Below are 18,306 nucleotides of genomic sequence, written 5' to 3'. Positions count from 1 at the left end.
GAAACTACTGGCCCCAAGGTCCAGATTACCAACACCTACGACCCCTCTTTGAACACAAAACCCAACCCCGGGTCCTCATAAATCACTCCTCAGGGCATTTTGCTCACATCGCCATTAAAGTGCATTAAAGTGCATATTACAGTACGTGATGAAAAAGTTTACTACACTGTCTTCCCTCTAAGACCTCAAGTACCACCAAACTTACTTCGGAAGCGCAGCGCCTGACAGTATCTGGGACATGGACAGACATACACATACACTCATTAATTACTGAAATAACACAAGAACTGACACAACTCGGGCCCAAATAGGAACAAAGGTTTATGCCGCGCTCCACGACAGCCCAGCAAATGCTGAGATGACTGCAGAGTCCTGGAAAACATTCCCACAGCAGGTGAGGAGCAGCCCTGCCGGGGCCGGCCTGGGGAAGGGACCACCGAAGGTCTAGGTGAGGGAAGGACCCCCGAGTCCAGCGCTGTGCCCCGCCTCCAAGTAGGGATGGTGAAACAGACCGGGGTGGTAAAGTACGTGCCTCAGGGCCCGAGGTTTCGCCCCCCGCCTCACCCCGAGCACCGAATTAGGAGTCCAGGAGGCATGTCAGAAAAGCCCACCTGGGGGACCCGGACCCCCATTAGCTCGCGGTGCCGTTGCCAGGACGACCGCACAAGCGGTGGAGCCCGGCTCCATCACCCTACGTGGCTCCGGCTACGTGTCTCTGCCGGGGCAGCGCCGGCACCAAGCTGGCCGCAGCCCCGGAGGGGCCTGGTTCACCTGTACTTCCGTCTCCGGGGGCCACTCGGTGTTGACCAACAAGTCATAGAGTATCGTCTCCTCCTCGCCCTCCGCAGCGCCTGGATTCACGGTCGGCAATGGCTCGGAGGACGCCATATTTGGCCCACCAATTGCTGAGGCAGGACCACTACGGCAAGCCGCGGCGGACAAGCTTCCGCGGCCACGCCGCCTCTGATTGCTGGGGAAAGGGGTGGAGTTAACCCGGGGTGGAAAGGAAATGCTGAGTTGAAACCTTTTGAGTAGGTGGGACAACCTTTCGCTTGTCCTGCGGTACAACTTACATTCTGGTCTTGGTACGCTCCCTGTTTATTAATTACATGAGATCAGCCACATTCCAACCTCTCTTACCCCGTCAGCTTCTATAAAACGAACGTGATAGAACTATCTCCCTGAGATCCTTCCCAAGGCAAACCATTCATCATCACAGGAATCCAAGTCTATGCCCCAGCCTCTAACGTGGAAAAAGCTGAAGTTGAAAGGTTCTATGAAGACCAACAAAGACCTTCGAGGACTAACACCCTGCGTTCTGCCATTTATGTATTCGTTGCCTAACTGATACAAAGAGGGCAAACAGTGTTTTTTTTTTAATAAACACTGGAAAGCTATCCTATGCAACAGATTAAACGAATGAGAGGTGTCACCGGAATTCCCTGGTGGTCCAATGGTTAAGACTCAGGCTTTTACTGCTGTGGGTTCCCAGGGTTCAATCCCTGGTTGCGGAACTAGGTTCCCGCAAGCTGTACAGTGTGGCCAAAAATTAAAAAAAATTTAAGAAAGAAAGGTATCAGAGAATGATGCTATCGGAGTTTAGAAAAAACCAGAGGGTCTAGAGGGGCTTTCTGGAGGAAATGTTGTCTTTAACGGATAAAACTGGAATCAAAAGCAGAGGGTTTGGGGAGAGCATTTCAAGTAGGGGGAAATGGGGTAAGGACAGAGGCAGAAATATCTAGTTGAAAGAGCAAGCAGCTGAGTAGAAACCAAGTCAAGAAAGGGTGTAGGGGCAAAAAAGTTGAAATAATAGGTTGAGGACCCACTTGCAGGTCTAGGCTTATTTGTTCATTCATTTATTAATTCCTTCCTTCAACAAGTGCCTCTCTGAGAAAAGCCCTGCACTATAAGCAGAGACCTACAACCTGTTTAAGTATACATTGTCCAGGTATCTCACTGTATCTCACTATTCGCTGAGCCCAGAGTGTGCAGAGCATGAGCAGGGAAGCTGGAAGAAGATGCAAAGAGCCTTAGTGAAGGAAGAAATAGAACAGGGTCCATCTTGAAAGCAAGACTCCATCTTGGGCTGGACTGTGGACTTCAGGCTATATGCCCAGTATCTATGGAAACAACATACCAACTGGAAAGCCAGGTCCCTGGAAGGAGAGCCCCAGGGTTCGTACTTAGACTCTCTGTCACCTAAAAGAATACCCTAATTATCTGTGTAACCGAATAGAATCATACATTCTATTATGCTTATTGCGGTATGACCTCAGGCCCATTGATCATTGTCCACTGTTAACTACGTAGGCTAAAGGCAAATGAATCATGGGTTAACTTTGATTGTATCTTTCTTTTTCCTTTGTTCAGACTAGTTTCAGGAAATTTGGGGAGGTGGGTTTGGGCACCTACAAGTAGGGTATATAAGGTTTTCACAAAAACTGGTCGGGGTCCTTGGCTAAGAGGAGGCTCTGCCTTGGGCCTGCTGGTGTAATAAACTGCACTCCACTATCTGCATTGTTCTCTGAATGAGTTTGTTTCCTGGAACTCGTGGCTACAACAATAGGGACTGCTGCTGCTGCTGCTGCTGCTGCTAAGTCACTTCAGTCGTGTCCGACTCTGTGCAACCCCATAGATGGCAGCCCACCAGGTTCCCCGGTCCCTGGGATTCTCCAGGCAAGAACATTGGAGTGGATTGCCATTTCCTTCTCCAATGTATGAAAGTGAAAAGGGAAAGTGCAGTCGCTCAGTCGTGTCTGACCCTCAGCGACCCCATAGACTGCAGCCTTCCAGGCCCCTCCATCCATGGGATTTTCCAGGCAAGACTACTAGAGTGGGGTGCCACTGCCTTCTCCGAATAGGGACTGTAGACATTCTTTATTCACAACAGCAAGGCAGACAAGCTTTACTCTCTTAACAGCTGACATGGCAGCAACAACGACTGGGCAACTCAATACGACTCGACTCTACTTGACTCTCTCCTACAAGAACTTTTTCAGGTGGTTCTTGTGTAGGACCACCAGGATGCGCATGCGTGGTATCACAAGTAATCCCAGCTGTAGGACATGAGTGGAGTGGGGCGAGAGAGTCTGATGACTGCCACCTGGACAATTGCTCTCTCCCTATACCAGAGAATTTGTACTGTATCACATTCAAAACAAACATAAATACTGAAGATTTGTTACAGGAATTATATTGCCTAATATGCATCAAGATGCATTAGGCAGAGATGCAATTAAAAGCCCAGCTGGGAAGTCTAGGGCTCCTTTTCTCCCAAAGTTAGATGACCTCAAAGTAAGTCCTGTATCACCTGCCTGGTCTCGCTTCCTCTCTCATCTCATCTCCTGCTCCCCCACCACCTTCTGAGTCCACCAGATATACATCGTCTTTAAAGACTTGGCAAGGGATGTTCCCTTTTCCTGGAAGTCTTTCTGCAAGATATTTGACTCTCTCTCCCTCATCCCCAAGTTTCTGCTCAAAACGTTTTCTCTCTGAAGCCTACCTGAACTGTTCATTTTAAATTTGTAACCACCTTTCCTGAACTCCAGCACTCCACATCTCCCTTACCCACTCTACACATTTTTCTATAACACTTGTCATTACCCAAAATGCTATATAATTTATATTTTATTACATTTGTTTATTCTCTGCCCCCTTTCACTAAAATGTAGGCTCTGCCAGAACACAGCGCTCTACTGTATACTATAGACGCTAAAATGGAAGAAAGTCAGCTTTCCCCTCGTGTAAGGGAAAATTCAGTTCTTTGCTACAATGTGTTTCTTATCACAGGCGTCTCCTTCACTTCTTACACAAAGCTCTTTGTTTCTGGCCCTTCCCATCACCAAAGGTGTGGAGGCTCACAAAACTTGGGGAACGTTACTTGCATTTTCTGTTCAAGGTTATGACAAAAGATACAGGTGAACAGCCCAATGAAGAGATACATAGGGTGAGCTCTGAGAGGGTCCTCAATACCAGAGCTTCTGTCCCCGTGGAGCTGGGGTGCGTCACTCTCCCAATGTGGATGACTTCACCAGTCTGGTGCTCTCAGAAGCCCCTACTGTTGGGATTTTTATGGAAACTTCCTCACATATGTGTGATCAATGGTTAATTCCATTTCCAGCCCCTGTCTCCTCTCTGAAAGATGGCAAGGAGCAGACACTAAAATTTAAAGGTTCTAATCAGACAGGGATCAAGACCATCCCCATGAAAAAGAAATGCAAAAAAGCAAAATGACTGTCTGGGGAGGCCTTACAAATAGCTGTGAAAAGAAGAGAAGCGAAAAGCAAAGGAGAAAAGGAAAGATATAAACATCTGAATGCAGAGTTCCAAAGAATAGGAAGAAGAGATAAGAAAGCCTTCTTCAGCAATCAATGCAAAAAAATGGAGGAAAACAACAGAATGGGAAAGACTAGGGATCTCTTCAAGAAAATCAGAGATACCAAAGGAACATTTCATGCAAAGATGACCTCGATAAAGGACAGAAATGGTATGGACGTAACAGAAGCAGAAGACATTAAGAAGAGATGGCAAGAATACACAGAAGAACTGTACAAAAAAGATCTTCATGACCCAGATAATCACGATGATGTGATCACTCATCTAGAACCAGACATCCTGGAATGTCAAGTCAAGTGGGCCTTAGAAAGCATCACTACGAACAAAGCTAGTGGAGGTGATAGAATTCCAGTTGAGCTATTCCAAATCCTGAAAGATGATGCTGTGAAAGTGCTGCACTCAATATGCCAGCAAATTTGGAAAACTCAGCAGTGGCCACAGGACTGGAAAAGGTCAGTTTTCATTCCAATCCGAAAGAAAGGCAATGCCAAAGAATGCTCAAACTACCACACAATTGCACTCATCTCACACGCTAGTAAAATAATGCTCAAAATTCTCCAAGCCAGGCTTCAGCAATATGTGAACTGTGAACTTCCTGATGTTCAAGCTGGTTTTAGAAAAGGCAGAGGAACTAGAGATCAAATTGCCAACATCCGCTGGATCATGGAAAAAGCAAGAGAGTTCCAGAAAAGCTTCTATTTCTGCTTTACTGACTATGCCAAAGCCTTTGACTGTGTGGATCACAATAACCTGTGGACAATTCTGAAAGAGATGGGAATCCCAGACCACCTGATCTGCCTCTTGAGAAACCTATATGCAGGTCAGGAAGCAACAGTTAGAACTGGCCATGGAACAACAGACTGGTTTCAAATAGGAAAAGGAGTACGTCAAGGCTGTATATTGTCACCCTGTTTATTTAACTTCTATGCAGAGTATATCATGAGAAATGCTGGACTGGAAGAAACACAAGCTGGAATCAAGATTGCCAGGAGAAATATCAATAACCTCAGATATGCAGATGACACCACCCTTATGGCAGAAAGTGAAGAGGAACTCAAACGCCTCTTGATGAAGGTGAAAGTGGAGAGTGAAAAAGTTGGCTTAAAGCTCAACATTCAGAAAACGAAGATCATGGCATCCAGTCCCATCACTTCATGGGAGATAGATGGGGAAACAGTGGAAACAGTGTCAGACTTTATTTTTCTGGGCTTCAAAATCACTGCAGATGGTGACCACAGCCATGAAATTAAAAGACGCTTACTCCTTGGAAGGAAAGTTATGACCAACCTAGATAGCATATTCAAAAGCAGAGACATTACTTTGCCAACAAAGGTTCGTCTAGTCAAGGCTATGGTTTTTCCTGTGGTCATGTATGGATGTGAGAGTTGGACTGTGCAGAAGGCTGAGCGCCGAAGAATTGATGCTTTGGAACTGTGGTATTGGAGAAGACTCTTGAGAGTCCCTTGGACTGCAAGGAGATCCAACCAGTCCATTCTGAAGGAGATCAGCCCTGGGATTTCTTTGGAAGGAATGATGCTAAAGCTGAAACTCCAGTACTTTGGCCACCTCATGCGAAGAGTTGACTCATTGGAAAAGACTGATGCTGGGAGGGATTGGGGGCAGGAGGAGAAGGGGACAACAGAGGATGAGATGGCTGGATGGCATCCAAGACTCGATGGACATGAGTCTGAGTGAACTCTGGGAGTTGGTGATGGACAGGGAGGCCTGGCATGCTGCGATTCATGGGGTTGCAAAGAGTCGGACACGACTGAGCGACTGATCTGATCTGATCTGAATCATGACTTGAAGAATTTCTTGAAGAACTTTCCACAGTTGTATTCCACACAGTCAAAGGCTTTGGCATACTCAATAAAGTAGAAGTAAAGGTTTTTCTGGAACTGTCTTGCTTTTTCTTCAAGAGATGAGAATACCAGACCACCTGACCCGCCTCCTGAGAAATACGTATGCAGGTCAAGAAGCAACAGTTAGAACTGAACATGGAACAACAGACTAGTTCAAAATCAGGAAAGGGGTACGTCAAGGCTACATAATGTCACCCTGCTTATTTAACTTATATGCAGAGTACATCATGAGAAATGCTGGACTGGATGAAGCACAAGCTGGAATCAAGATTGCAGGGAGAAATATCAATAACCTTAGATATGAAGATGATACCACATTTATGGCAGAAAGCAAAGAAGAACTAAAGAGCCTCTTGCTGAAAGTGAAAGAAGGGAGTGAAAACATTGGCTTAAAACTCAACATTCAGAAAACTAAGACTATGGCATTGGTCCCATCACTTCATGGCAAATAGATGGGAAACAGTGGGACTATTTTCTTGGGCTCCAAATCACTGCAGATGGTGACTACAGCCAAGAAATTAACAGATGCTTGCTCCTTGGAAGAAAAGTTATGACCAACCTAGACAGCATATTAAAAAGCAGAGACATTACTTTGACAACAAAGGTTGGGCTAGTCAAAGCTATGGTTTTTCCAGTTGTCATGTATGGATGCAAGAGTTGGACTATAAAGAAAGCTGAGCACCAAAGAATTGATGCTTTTGAACTGTAGTGCTGGAGAAGACTCTTGACAGTTCCTTGGACAGCATGGAGAGCCAATCAGTCCATCCTAAAGGAAATTGGTCCTGAATATTCATTGGAAGGACCGATACTGAAGCTGAGGTTCCAATACTTTGGCCACCTGATGCGAAGAACTGACTCATTGAGAAAGATTGAGGGCAGGAGGAGAAGGGGATGACAGAGGATGAGACGGTTGGATGGCATCACCAACTCAATGGACATGAGTTTGAGTAAGCTCCGGGAGTTGGTCATGGACAGGGAGGCTTGGCATGCTGCAGTCCATGGGGTTACAAAGAGTCAGACACAACTGAGTGACTGAACCAAACTGAACTGAATCATGACTTGATCTTTCTGGTGACCAGTGCCATCCAGGAGCCCACTCAGAGTCAACTCATTAGAAAAAAGGATGCTCCTTGTACTTCTCAGTTAAGAAATTGTACAGGTTTTAGGAGTCCTGCATGAGGGTTGTAGTCAAAGACAATATTAGAACAAGAGATGCTTCTAGTATCCTTATTACTTAAGAACTTACAAGGGGTTTACGAGCTCTGAGGCAGGAACCAAGGACGGAGACCATCCTTTTTATCTCCCAGATGCTATACATACATACATATATATATATATATACACACACACATACACACATACACACACACACACACAAATGTTCAAGCTGGTTTTAGAAAAGGCAGAGGAACTAGAGATCAAATTGCCAACATCCGCTGGATCATGGAAAAAGCAAGAGAGTTCCAGAAAAACATCTATTTCTGCTTTATTGACTATGCCAAAACCTTTGATTGTGTGGATCACAATAACCTGTGGACAATTCTGAAAGAGATGGGAATACCAAACCACCTGATCTGCCTCTTGAGAAACCTATATGCAGGTCAGGAAGCAACAGTTAGAACTGGCCATGGAACAACAGACTGGTTCCAAATAGGAAAAGGAGTACGTCAAGGCTGTATATTGTCACCCTGTTTATTTAACTTCTATGCAGAGTATATCATGAGAAATGCTGGACTGGAAGAAACACAAGCTGGAATCAAGATTTCCAGAAGAAATATCAATAACCTCAGATATGCAGATGATACCACCCTTATGAAAGAAAGTGAAGAGGAACTCAAAAGCCTCTTGATGAAGGTGAAAGTGGAGAGTGAAAAAGTTGACTTAAAGCTCAACATTCAGAAAACGAAGATCATGGCATCCAGTCCCATCACTTCATGGGAGATAGATGGGGAAACAGTGGAAACAGTGTCAGACTTTATTTTTCTGGGCTCCAAAATCACTGCAGATGGTGACCACAGCCATAAAATTAAAAGACACTTACTCCTTGGAAGGAAAGTTATGACCAACCTAGATAGCATATTCAAAAGCAGAGACATTACTTTGCCAACAAAGGTCCATCTAGTCAAGGCTATGGTTTTTCCTGTAGTCATGTATGGATGTGAGAGTTGGACTGTGCAGAAGGCTGAGCGCCGAAGAATTGATGCTTTTGAACTGTGGTATTGGAGAAGACTCTTGAGAGTCCCTTGGACTGCAAGGAGATCCAACCAGTCCATTCTGAAGGAGATCAGTCCTGGGATTTCTTTGGAGGGAATGATGCTAAAGCTGAAACTCCAGTACTTTGGCCACCTCATGCGAAGTGTTGACTCATTGGAAATGACTCTGATGCTGGGAGGGATTGGGGGGCAGGAGGAGAAGGGGACGACAGAGGATGAGATGGCTGGATGGCATCACTGACTCAATGGATGTGAGTCTGAGTGAACTCTGGGAGTTGGTGATGGACAGGGAGGCCAGGCGTGCTGCGATTCTTGGGGTCTCGAGGAGTTGGACATGACTGAGCAACTGAACTGAACTGATACACACACACATATCCTTGCCAAATCCCCAGAGTGGATAACAGTGCCTGGTACAGAGCAGAGGACAAATACATATTATTTGTTGAAGAAATGAGAAACTTCTCCCCAAAATCCTCTCCTCCCATGGTATTTCTCTTCTCAGCAGCTGTGTCTTTTATCAGATTGTCATCTATAAATACCAGACATCTCACTCAGGCTGGCGAATTGCTGAGCCTTAGCGAGCACTTCTTACCTTGCGTTCTGCCAAAGGTGAAGGGGTGGAAACACAATCCACACGGAGGGAACACGGTGTGAGGGGGTGGACCCAGAACATCCGGGACCTTGGTACCACCCTCTTCCACTTCCGCACCCCTGCGTCTCTTTGGCTCCTTACTCCTCCTCCCTATCTCATCCTTTATCGGATAAAAAATGAGATTGCATTCTACTTCATTCATGTTCTTCACTATCTTTACGTGATCAGTACAACCACAGCCCGGAGGTAACCAAGCTGGCAAAGGATGCTCCCTCTTAGGTGATATTCAAAGGAGAGAGCCACATATACATCGCCAAGTATTTCTTTTCTTTTACCATCATCACACTGTGTTTGTTGCTTTATGCATCCTCACTGTCACCCATTTATCATAGTTTGTACACCAGAACAGGAAACAGACCCATAGCTGGCTGACCTCTGGGGGGCTTATATTTTGAAGAAACAAAAGCACAAGCAGAAACAGGATTATTTGGAAAGTGACTAGACATTTAACTTGGAGCAATGCTGGGAAGGAAAATTCTACTAATAAAGGTGCTGGGAGCAGAAAGTTATAAAGTCTTTGTCACCACAATTTAAAATCCAGACTATTCCAGGGCAGGGAAGAATGTGAGGTGACCAGAGAAAGGAAGAAGGTGGTAATAACATGTAGGTCCTGAGAAGAGCTCCAGACAGAGACCATCGGGTCCTGACGTTGGAAAGAAAAGGCAGAGAAGTCAAATCCCAAATCAAAGTTCAGCTGAGTCAAAGGAGTAAGATGATTTAAGATGGGTTGGGTGGCTGAAGCCAAATGACTGATTGGTCTTATTTACAGCAACTATTTGGGGCTTCTCAGGTGGCACTAGTGGTAAAGAACCCACCTGCCAACACAAGAGACATAAGAGACAAGGGTTCAGTCCCTGGGTCGGGAAGATCCCCTGGAGGAGGGCATGGCAACCCACTCCAGTATTCTTGCCTGGAGAATCCCCTGGACAGAGAAGCCTGGTGGGCTACTCAGAGTCAGACAGGACTGAAGCAACTTAGCACACACAACAACCAATTAGTTTCCAAACTGAGACACTTTAAACAATGAAAAGGAATGATTTTAACAACTGTACTGTGAAAACAGGTAGGAAACAGGACTATCCTGAACAAACCAAGATGATGGAACAAACAGTAGATGGTCAGACTGATCGTAAACAGGAGGGTGGCTGATTAAATGAAGAGACCTTGGGCAGTTCATAAGGACAGCGAGACTTGGTTATGACTCTCTTCTCCCTCCCTCCCTTGTGCTCTTGGTGACAGCTGTCATTGTGTCTGGCCAGTAGAACGGCTTCATTGCCTATTCTTCACTCAGCCAGATAATTCTCATGGGGCTGTCAGTCCCCAGACTCTGCCTCTTTAATTCAAGTCTGCTCACTCAAAAGAGCCCCAATCCCCTAACTGCAAGCATTGGGCAGAGAATTCTTCTCTTCCATTTTTTTTTTTTAAGAGATTTAAGTGGAGGAAAAAATCACCTTTCCTTTTTGGATCACAAAGTTCAAACAGACTGTGCAGCCATCGTATTCACAATGGGGGCTGGAGAAGCCTGTCTGCAAGGTTCATAAGAGAATGAAACCAACATGTTGAGGCAAAACAGAGGAGAGAGGAAGACTTCACTTGATATTGCATGCATGCTCTATCGCAGGCAAGAATACTGGAGAGGGTTGCCATTTCCTTCTCCAGGGGATCCTCCCGACCCAGGGGTTGAACCCAGGTCTCCTGCATCTTCTGCATTGGCAGATGGGTTCTTTATCGCTGAGCCACCTGGGAAGCCCCTCACTTGATATTAACATAGCTGAAATAAGTGACATCTGTGTGCTTCCATCTTCCCAGTTAAGCTAGTGGAGTCACCTTACGCTAATTTGAGTTGAATTCCAAATGCCTTGAAACGACTCCTGTCTTGATATTTCTAGCAGTGGATTTTGCAGATTCCCTTAATTTAGAATCTGTAATGTATAGATCTCTGCAACGTTGCTTCCAAGTTGAGTTATTAATTAGTAATACATTGATAGTGTTATCAATGAATACATTGATAGTATTCATGGGTTACAGAGCCCTTTCATCCTCACAGCTACTGCTGATGTGGATAAACAGAAATTCTGGGGAGATAATCAGATCCCATTTCATCTGAGATGAAAACTCGGAGAACTTCAAGGTCACAACAGAGCCAAAATTCAAACACAGTTGTTCAGGTCTTGGTTATGCATTCCTTTCTTCACACCACAGAACATCACAGGAAGCATTTAGGTGGTGGAAAGTGGATATGAACCGTCCTGGATGACCAGAAGTACCAACAAGTGGGACAGGAGTATTATCAGCCTGTTCTATCAGGGATGACGTGTTAAAATGTCTTTTGTGTGTGTGTGCGTGTGTGTGTGTGTGTGTGTGTGTGTGTGTTTTAAGTGAAGTGTTAGTCGTTCATTCATATCGGACTCTGCAACCCATGGGCTGTATAGTCCTCCAGGCTCCTCTGTCCGTGGCATTCTCCAGGCAAGAACACTGGAGTGCGTTGCCATGCCCTCCTCCAGGGGATCTTCCCAATCCAGGGATCGAACCCAGGTCTCCCGCATTGCACACAGATTCTCTACCATCTGAGCCACAAGGCAAGATGTTAACTATATCATACATAAGAGTTTGGTTGCCATGTATTACCATGGCCATATAACAACTTAATTTAGCTAAAATTTCTGGCTGGTTTAAAGATATTTTAGCCCATAAAAAAGTCATTCTCAAGGGAAAAATCATGTTTTCCAAATAACCAACACAAATGGTAATTCTGTGAACTACTTAAGAAGATAACAATGAAAAAAATCGAGACAATTCAAAAATAGGCATAATAATAATAATGGTGGATATATTGTGTGTATTTACTCTGCTCCAAGCATTGAGGCAGGTACTTTGTTAAACCTTATCACTGTTCCTCTTTACAGCACTGCAAGGAAGGGGTTACTCTCCCTATGAATGAAGAAACTCAGGCTCTGAATCATTGTCACCAAAACAAGGTTCCACACAAATAGTAATGGAGCCAGAACTGAAACACAGTTTTTGTCTAATGTTCAAATTACGAATGGAGAAGGTATTGTGATATATCCATTTTAAAAAGAAATAACTGATGTTTTTATAAGGTTCTAATGACAAGGTAAAAAAAATGACACAATTTTCCCCACTTCTTCCCATCCTCACAATGTATTGACTGCACCTCAACTGAACTAAAATATTCTCCTCTTCTTTCTTGATGGCCAGAGACATTTCTGTCTTAGAATCAGACAAAAATTACTTAGCAACATCTCACATGAAGGAATCATTTTTCTCCTCTTAATTCTTCCAGGTAGAGCTATTATTAAGTGATAGGTTCATTTTGTAGGAGCTCAGCAGGTTAATTCCCATCAGCTAAAAAGCCTATGAAGCCAGAAGTCATTAATGATCTTCCTTTAACCCTTTACACTTCTGCCTATTAGAGACCTCAGAGGTTAGTTCACCAGATGAAACTGCTTCCATTTAACTTTGAAATTGCACAGTAAAATTGAATTTGGACATTTAAATGCCACCTCTTATAGATGTCATACATCCGTACTTGATTGAACAGTAAACTCTTTATGTATTAAATGGTAGCTTTTTATGAAGAGAGTAAATTATAATCATAATGATAAAATACTATACAGAGCAAACCAAGACATTCTATTTCCTCCAGAAAGCCTGAAGAATCCCAGTCAATCCTTCTATAAATATTCTAAGATTGCCATAATGGCTCTTGGCAGGCAAATAGACGTCATAAAGTTCAAGTATGGTATTAGCTAAGAAGAAATCGCCAGCCCCTCGCTTAAAGCTCATTTACTCTAATTCACTGCACAATTCACACAGGCCCTTTCCCCCAGTTTTCCTCACTCACAAATCATAGGGAACAAGCTGGGGAATAAGCCTTACCAGAGGCACACGCAGTGAGAAATGCAAAAATGAGCAGTCAGCAAGAGATGAGCAAAAATTTGATTAAAAAATACATTGGTAAATTAATCAACTATTGACATATTACTAAGACTAGCTCTTTTGTTTTATTTGGCTTAAAAACAAAGGTAAATGATCTGTAATATGCTTGGAAGCCTCAGAAAGTAAGATGAATTAATGGATAGACTAGATGAATAAATGGAAAGATATGTCATAAAACAAGCAAGGAAATACTGATGATAGGATCTTGGTGGTGGTTACATGAGTGCTCACTGTAAAACTCTTTCAACTTGACTATATGTGAAAACTTTCATAATAAAATTTTGGGGGAAAATGTAAATCTACAATTTTTGATGGCACAGTCAAGGGATATAGGAGGGAGAGTCCAAGTATGGTGGTCATTTTGTTAGCTGGTTATTTCTTATTTATATTTCAGTTCCTACTTTTAGAAATACATCAAGCATAATTCAAATTCTCTACCTGATACCTGGTATTTCTAATACCTGAAGTCTTTAAAGATGTTTTCTTCCTGCTGAGTCTTGCTTATGGTGGCTTGTTTCTTTATGTAGTGTGTGTATGTATGTGAGTGTGATTGTTCACTCATGTGCTTTGGAATATAACCTGTGAGCATTTTTTGAGGCCTGGGTTACAGGGTGCCTTCCCTCTGGGAAGTCTTGCCCTCACTTTTACAAGGCACCTGTGAGACTTGGGTTTGGTTTAAGAATCTCTGTTTCAGATGTTACAACTAATGTGACCCAAATTTACAAGAAGGTCAGGCTGTAGTCACAATTTCTCAAAAGACACCTTCATGTCTACTCATATTCCAGGTTGGGCAAGCAAGTTTATTTGCTGTCTGCTTCTTCCCTTGTGACTCAGCTGGTAAAGAATCCATCTGCAATGTGGGAGACCTGGGTTCAGTCCCCAGGTTGGGAAGATTCCCTGGAGAAGGGAAAGGCTACCCACTCCAGTTATCTGGCCTGGAGAATTCAATGGACTGTATAGTCCATGGGGTCGCAAAGAGACGGACATGACTGAACAACTTTCACTTTTCTGTTTTATGAGATGTATTTTTAATTGTGTAGCTCTTCGTGGATCCCACCTTTTTGCAAGGGAATCAGTGATCCAACTCCCCTCCTTTCACAGGCCCAAGGCTTTGACCCCAGCCCCACCACTCCATCCCAACCATCTCTGTGTCAGCCTTGAAATCAGAGCTCCACCCCTAAAGCAGCTGGTGACTTTACTGCTTGCTTCTTCCGTCCTGCCTATTATAGTCCTGCCTATTGCCAGGACTCTGGCTTTCCTGTACTATCTGACAAACTCATCCATCCATTTTAAACCTTATGTATTTGCTTTTATATTTTAGCAAGGGCTCTTGGTGTTTGTGGGATTCTTTCAGGATGTCTTCTCTGAAAAAATCTGCCTGAAATGAGAGACTCTGAACCCCATAGAGGGAAACACAAAGGGGAAGACATTCTCCGCAGCTTTGCCAAAAGCAACTCAGCCTGTGCAGCTCACTGGCGCATAGACCACAGACAGCAGATCAACAATGGCCCCAAGGGGAGGTGACTGGCAGAATCCAAAAGGAAAGGACTCATGTGCCAACATGTAGAAGATGCCTCTGGGGCTCTCCGGAAGTGTATGGTAAGGAGCTTACAAATGACGGAGGGTCCCATGTCACCAGCTGGGAACAAAACCAGTGAAATTACAGCATTCCTTGTTCCAACGATGACTACCATTCATGCCCACAGACTGTGGATGCCTAGGGAGTCTCAAATAACACCAACAATTCAAAAATTCAAAAGGCAACTACAAAATCAAAGTGCTGTATTTCTTTGTGGACAGGGACAATGGCTTTTTAATCTCTGTGAACCCAGCTTGAAGGAAAGCTCTGAATACATTTTTATTGACTGCATGAATTATTCATGGTTAGGTTGAAACTGTTACAGATTAACCCTTTTTGCTTAAAAGAGAGATTGTAACTTTAAGAAATCATTTCTTTTCCTCCAACAAAATAATATAGACTCAGGGAAAATTTCTCTCAATGAACAGATCACTTGTGAGCTCTGATTGTTTTCCTTTCTACAGTCGTAATGAAATTATGGTCAAGTCCTTCAGTCTGTACCTGAGTTGCCTGTGATGAAAATCTACAGTGGAAACGGTAACCTAGAGAACAAGTACTCAATGAAGCTGATGAGGAATTAATCACGTGCTTTGATAGAGCAAGCCCCCTCCTTCTCAATCTGTGCTAAGCCTGTGAGTGGTTCCCTTTGTATATGAGGACAAGCAGCTTCCCTTTCATCCCTGTTGAATTTCTGAGCTGCTATGAAGGCCAAGCGACCCTGCTAGAGATAGAGGTCCAGTGGAGAAGCCCCAGAGAACACAAGAAATGAGAGAGGGGAATCACATAGGAACGTAGAAGCTTTCCACATCCCCCTCTGGAAGCAGCCCAGCCTCCAGAAGGCCCTCTGAGAGCACAAACCTGGGAAATTGTGTTCAAGACCTGAATCATCCTCTCTTGACACTGATTTCCTTTGGATGTCAATATCACAATTATGGCTTAAAAAAATGCCAAGCTGCTGAAACAGTTATGAACAAAGAATCAGTTCAGTTCAGTCGCTCAGTCATGTCCAACTCTTCGCCACCCCATGGACTGCAGCACGCCAGGCCTCCCTGTCCATCCCCAACTCCCAGAGTTTACTCAAACTCATGTCCATTGAGTCAGTGATGCCATCCAACCATCTCATCCTCTGTCATCCCCTTCTCCTCCTGCCTTCAATCTTTCCCAGCATCAGGGTCTTTTCCAGTGAGTCAGTTCTTCGCATCAGGTGGCAAAAGTATTAGAGTTTCAGCTTCACCATCAGTCCTTCCAATGAATGCTCAGGACTGATTTCCTTTAAGATGGACTGGTTGGATCTCCTTGCAGTCCAAGGGACTCTCAAGAGTCTTCTCCAACACCACAGTTCAAAAGCATCAATTCTTTGGTGCTCAGCTTTGTTTATAGTCCAACTCTAACATCCATACATGACTGCTGGAAAAACCATAGCCTTGATTAGACAGACCTTTGTTGGCAAAGTCATATCTCTGCTTTTTAATATGCTGTCTAGGTTGGTCATAACTTTTCTTCCAAGGAGCAAGCGTCTTTTAATTTCATGGCTGCAGTCACCATCTGCAGTGATTTGGGAGCCCAAAAAAACAAAGTCTGTCACTGTTTCTCCATCTATTTGCTATGAAGTGATGGGACCAGATGCCATGATCTTAGTTTTCTGAATGTTGAGCTTTAAGCCAACTTTTTCACTCTCCTCTTTCACTTTTATCAAGAGGCTTTTTAGTTCTTCTTCACTTTCTGCCATAAGGGTGGTGTCATCTGCATATCTGACATTATTGATATTTCTCCCAGCTATCTTGATTCCAGTTTGTGTTCATCCAGCCCTGTGTTTCTCATGATGTACTCTGCATATAAGCTAAACAAGCAGGATGACAATATACAGCCTTGACATACTCCTTTCCCTATTTGGAACCAGTCTGTTGTTTCATGTCCAGTTCTAACTGTTGTTTCCTAACCTGCATACAGATTTCTCAGGAGGCAGGTCAGGTGGTCTGGTATTCCCATCTCTTGAAGAATTTTCCACAGTTTGTTGTGGTCCACACAGTCAAAGGCTTTGGCATAGTCAATAAAGCAGAAGTAGATATTTTTTTGGAACTCTTGCTTTTTCGATGAGCCAGTAGATGTTGGCGATTTGATCTCTGATTCCTCTGCTTTTTCCAAATCCAGCTTGAACATCTGGAAGTTCACGGTTCACTTACTGTTGAAGCCTGACTTGGAGAATATGAACAAAGTATCTCAGATGCCATATCAGTATACAAAGGATGTTGTGGCCATTGAGTCATCAGCTACTGTAGGTGTCCCAGAATGTGCACCCTTAGGGGATTCAGGATGAAAAGTAACAGGATACTGGCCCTGAATAGTTAAGGTGCATATCAAAGGAGTGGTTTCAATGAGCCCAGACTCCAGTATTTTCTCATTTGTAGAAAGCTCTAACTTGAGAATGTTTGCTTTTTCTTTAGTTAACCTTAATCTTTTGGTGCTCCAACCTCTAGGATTTTGTTGCAAAAACTTCTGTATATCCTGGCTTCTTTATGCTTCAGAGCAGTCCCTCAGAGCTACGCGAGAGGCTATCTCCCAGGCTTAAGTCTCCAGCAAGTCTGCCAAATAAAACATAATTCTCAAATATTAGCTTGTGCATTTTTTTCAGTCGACAGAGCACACAAGCTATGCCCAAATCACTATGCTTTTAGAGGAAACTTTCCAGCAGCACATTTATGCTGTATTTTAAAACCAGGAAACTTCAACCTTTACTGAAGATAAGAAGTTGAGTCAGCCTGGGCCAATGGCTTGTTCACCCTTGAACTCTCACCTGAGGTCGAGTCTCTGTCAGCCTAGGACTGGATGTCAGAGTGTGAAACTGATCAAGGGCTACATCTGGACACCATTGTCACAGCAGACTGCCAGGTGTGTGGGGGAAATCTCCATGGCAAAGAGATGAAGTTTGTCTTTCTCCTGATCAAATCCCTTTATCCACTGTAATTCCTTCTTTGTTCTCTGAAAGCGAGAGTGAAGTAGCTCAGTCCTGTCCGACTCTTTGCGACCCCATGTACTGTAGCCTGCCAGGCTCCTCTGTCCATGGGATTCTCCAGGCAAGAATACTGTAGTGGGTTGCCATTTCCTTCTCCAGGGGATCTTCCCAACCCAGGGATTGAACCCAGGTCTCCTGCATTGCAGGCAGACGCTTTATCCTCAGGGAAGCCCTTGTTTTCTGAACCTGGGCTTAATTTGAGGGTATCCTCATCTTTCCTCGTTCCCTTTGTCAGGTGAGCGTACACTCCTCAGTTTTGTCTCGTCACAACAAAGATTTGGAGTGACGGACATTAAAGCCCTCGGCGCGTCACAGCTCTCAGGTCTTGGACAGACCGTGTTATAGCTCTCAGGTCTTGAATGGACTGTGTTATAGCTCTTAGACAAATCAGTGTTACAGCTCTGTGTTACAGCTCTATTTTATTTAGAAGATAGCAGGAAAATCCATCTTTGAGGCATGAGGGCATGTTGATGGAATGAGGGCATGTCGACCCAAAGACACCAAGAGAAGAGCGCCCCAGCATGTGGAGGAGGGGGGAGCTTACGCACATGGGAGAGAGACGGAGAGCAAGCACTTTGGCTCCTCCTTTTATATGTTTTTTCCTCCCCCTGGGCCTGCCCTATGTAAATTGGGCTTAGCCAGGAGTGCGGTTTGTTCTACCTGAGGTCTTCACTCCAGTCCTCAGACCTTCC

At 44.1% G+C, this 18,306-nt stretch overlaps 1 protein-coding gene across 2 annotated transcripts in view; it reads right to left on the bottom strand.

The window, feature by feature from the left end:
• Positions 1 to 980, bottom strand: part of NBAS (NBAS subunit of NRZ tethering complex) — a 331,354-nt gene extending 330,374 nt beyond the window's left edge. Inside the window, exon 1 of one of the 2 annotated variants that reach the window (XM_044926228.2) lies at positions 772 to 980. In XM_044926228.2, coding sequence (XP_044782163.2) covers positions 772 to 888 — 117 coding nt within the window. In that variant the 5' untranslated portion in view covers positions 889 to 980. The remainder of the gene's footprint in view (positions 1 to 771) is intronic. The other variant, XM_025261541.3, reaches the window with a different exon arrangement.
• Positions 981 to 18,306: the final 17,326 nt, after the last annotated feature.

This window comes from Bubalus bubalis, chromosome 12 (genome assembly GCF_019923935.1).
Source record: "Bubalus bubalis isolate 160015118507 breed Murrah chromosome 12, NDDB_SH_1, whole genome shotgun sequence".
Lineage (NCBI taxonomy): Eukaryota > Metazoa > Chordata > Mammalia > Artiodactyla > Bovidae > Bubalus > Bubalus bubalis.
The sequence above is the reverse complement of the archived record's forward strand: the minus strand, read 5'-3'. Positions and strand labels throughout refer to the sequence as shown.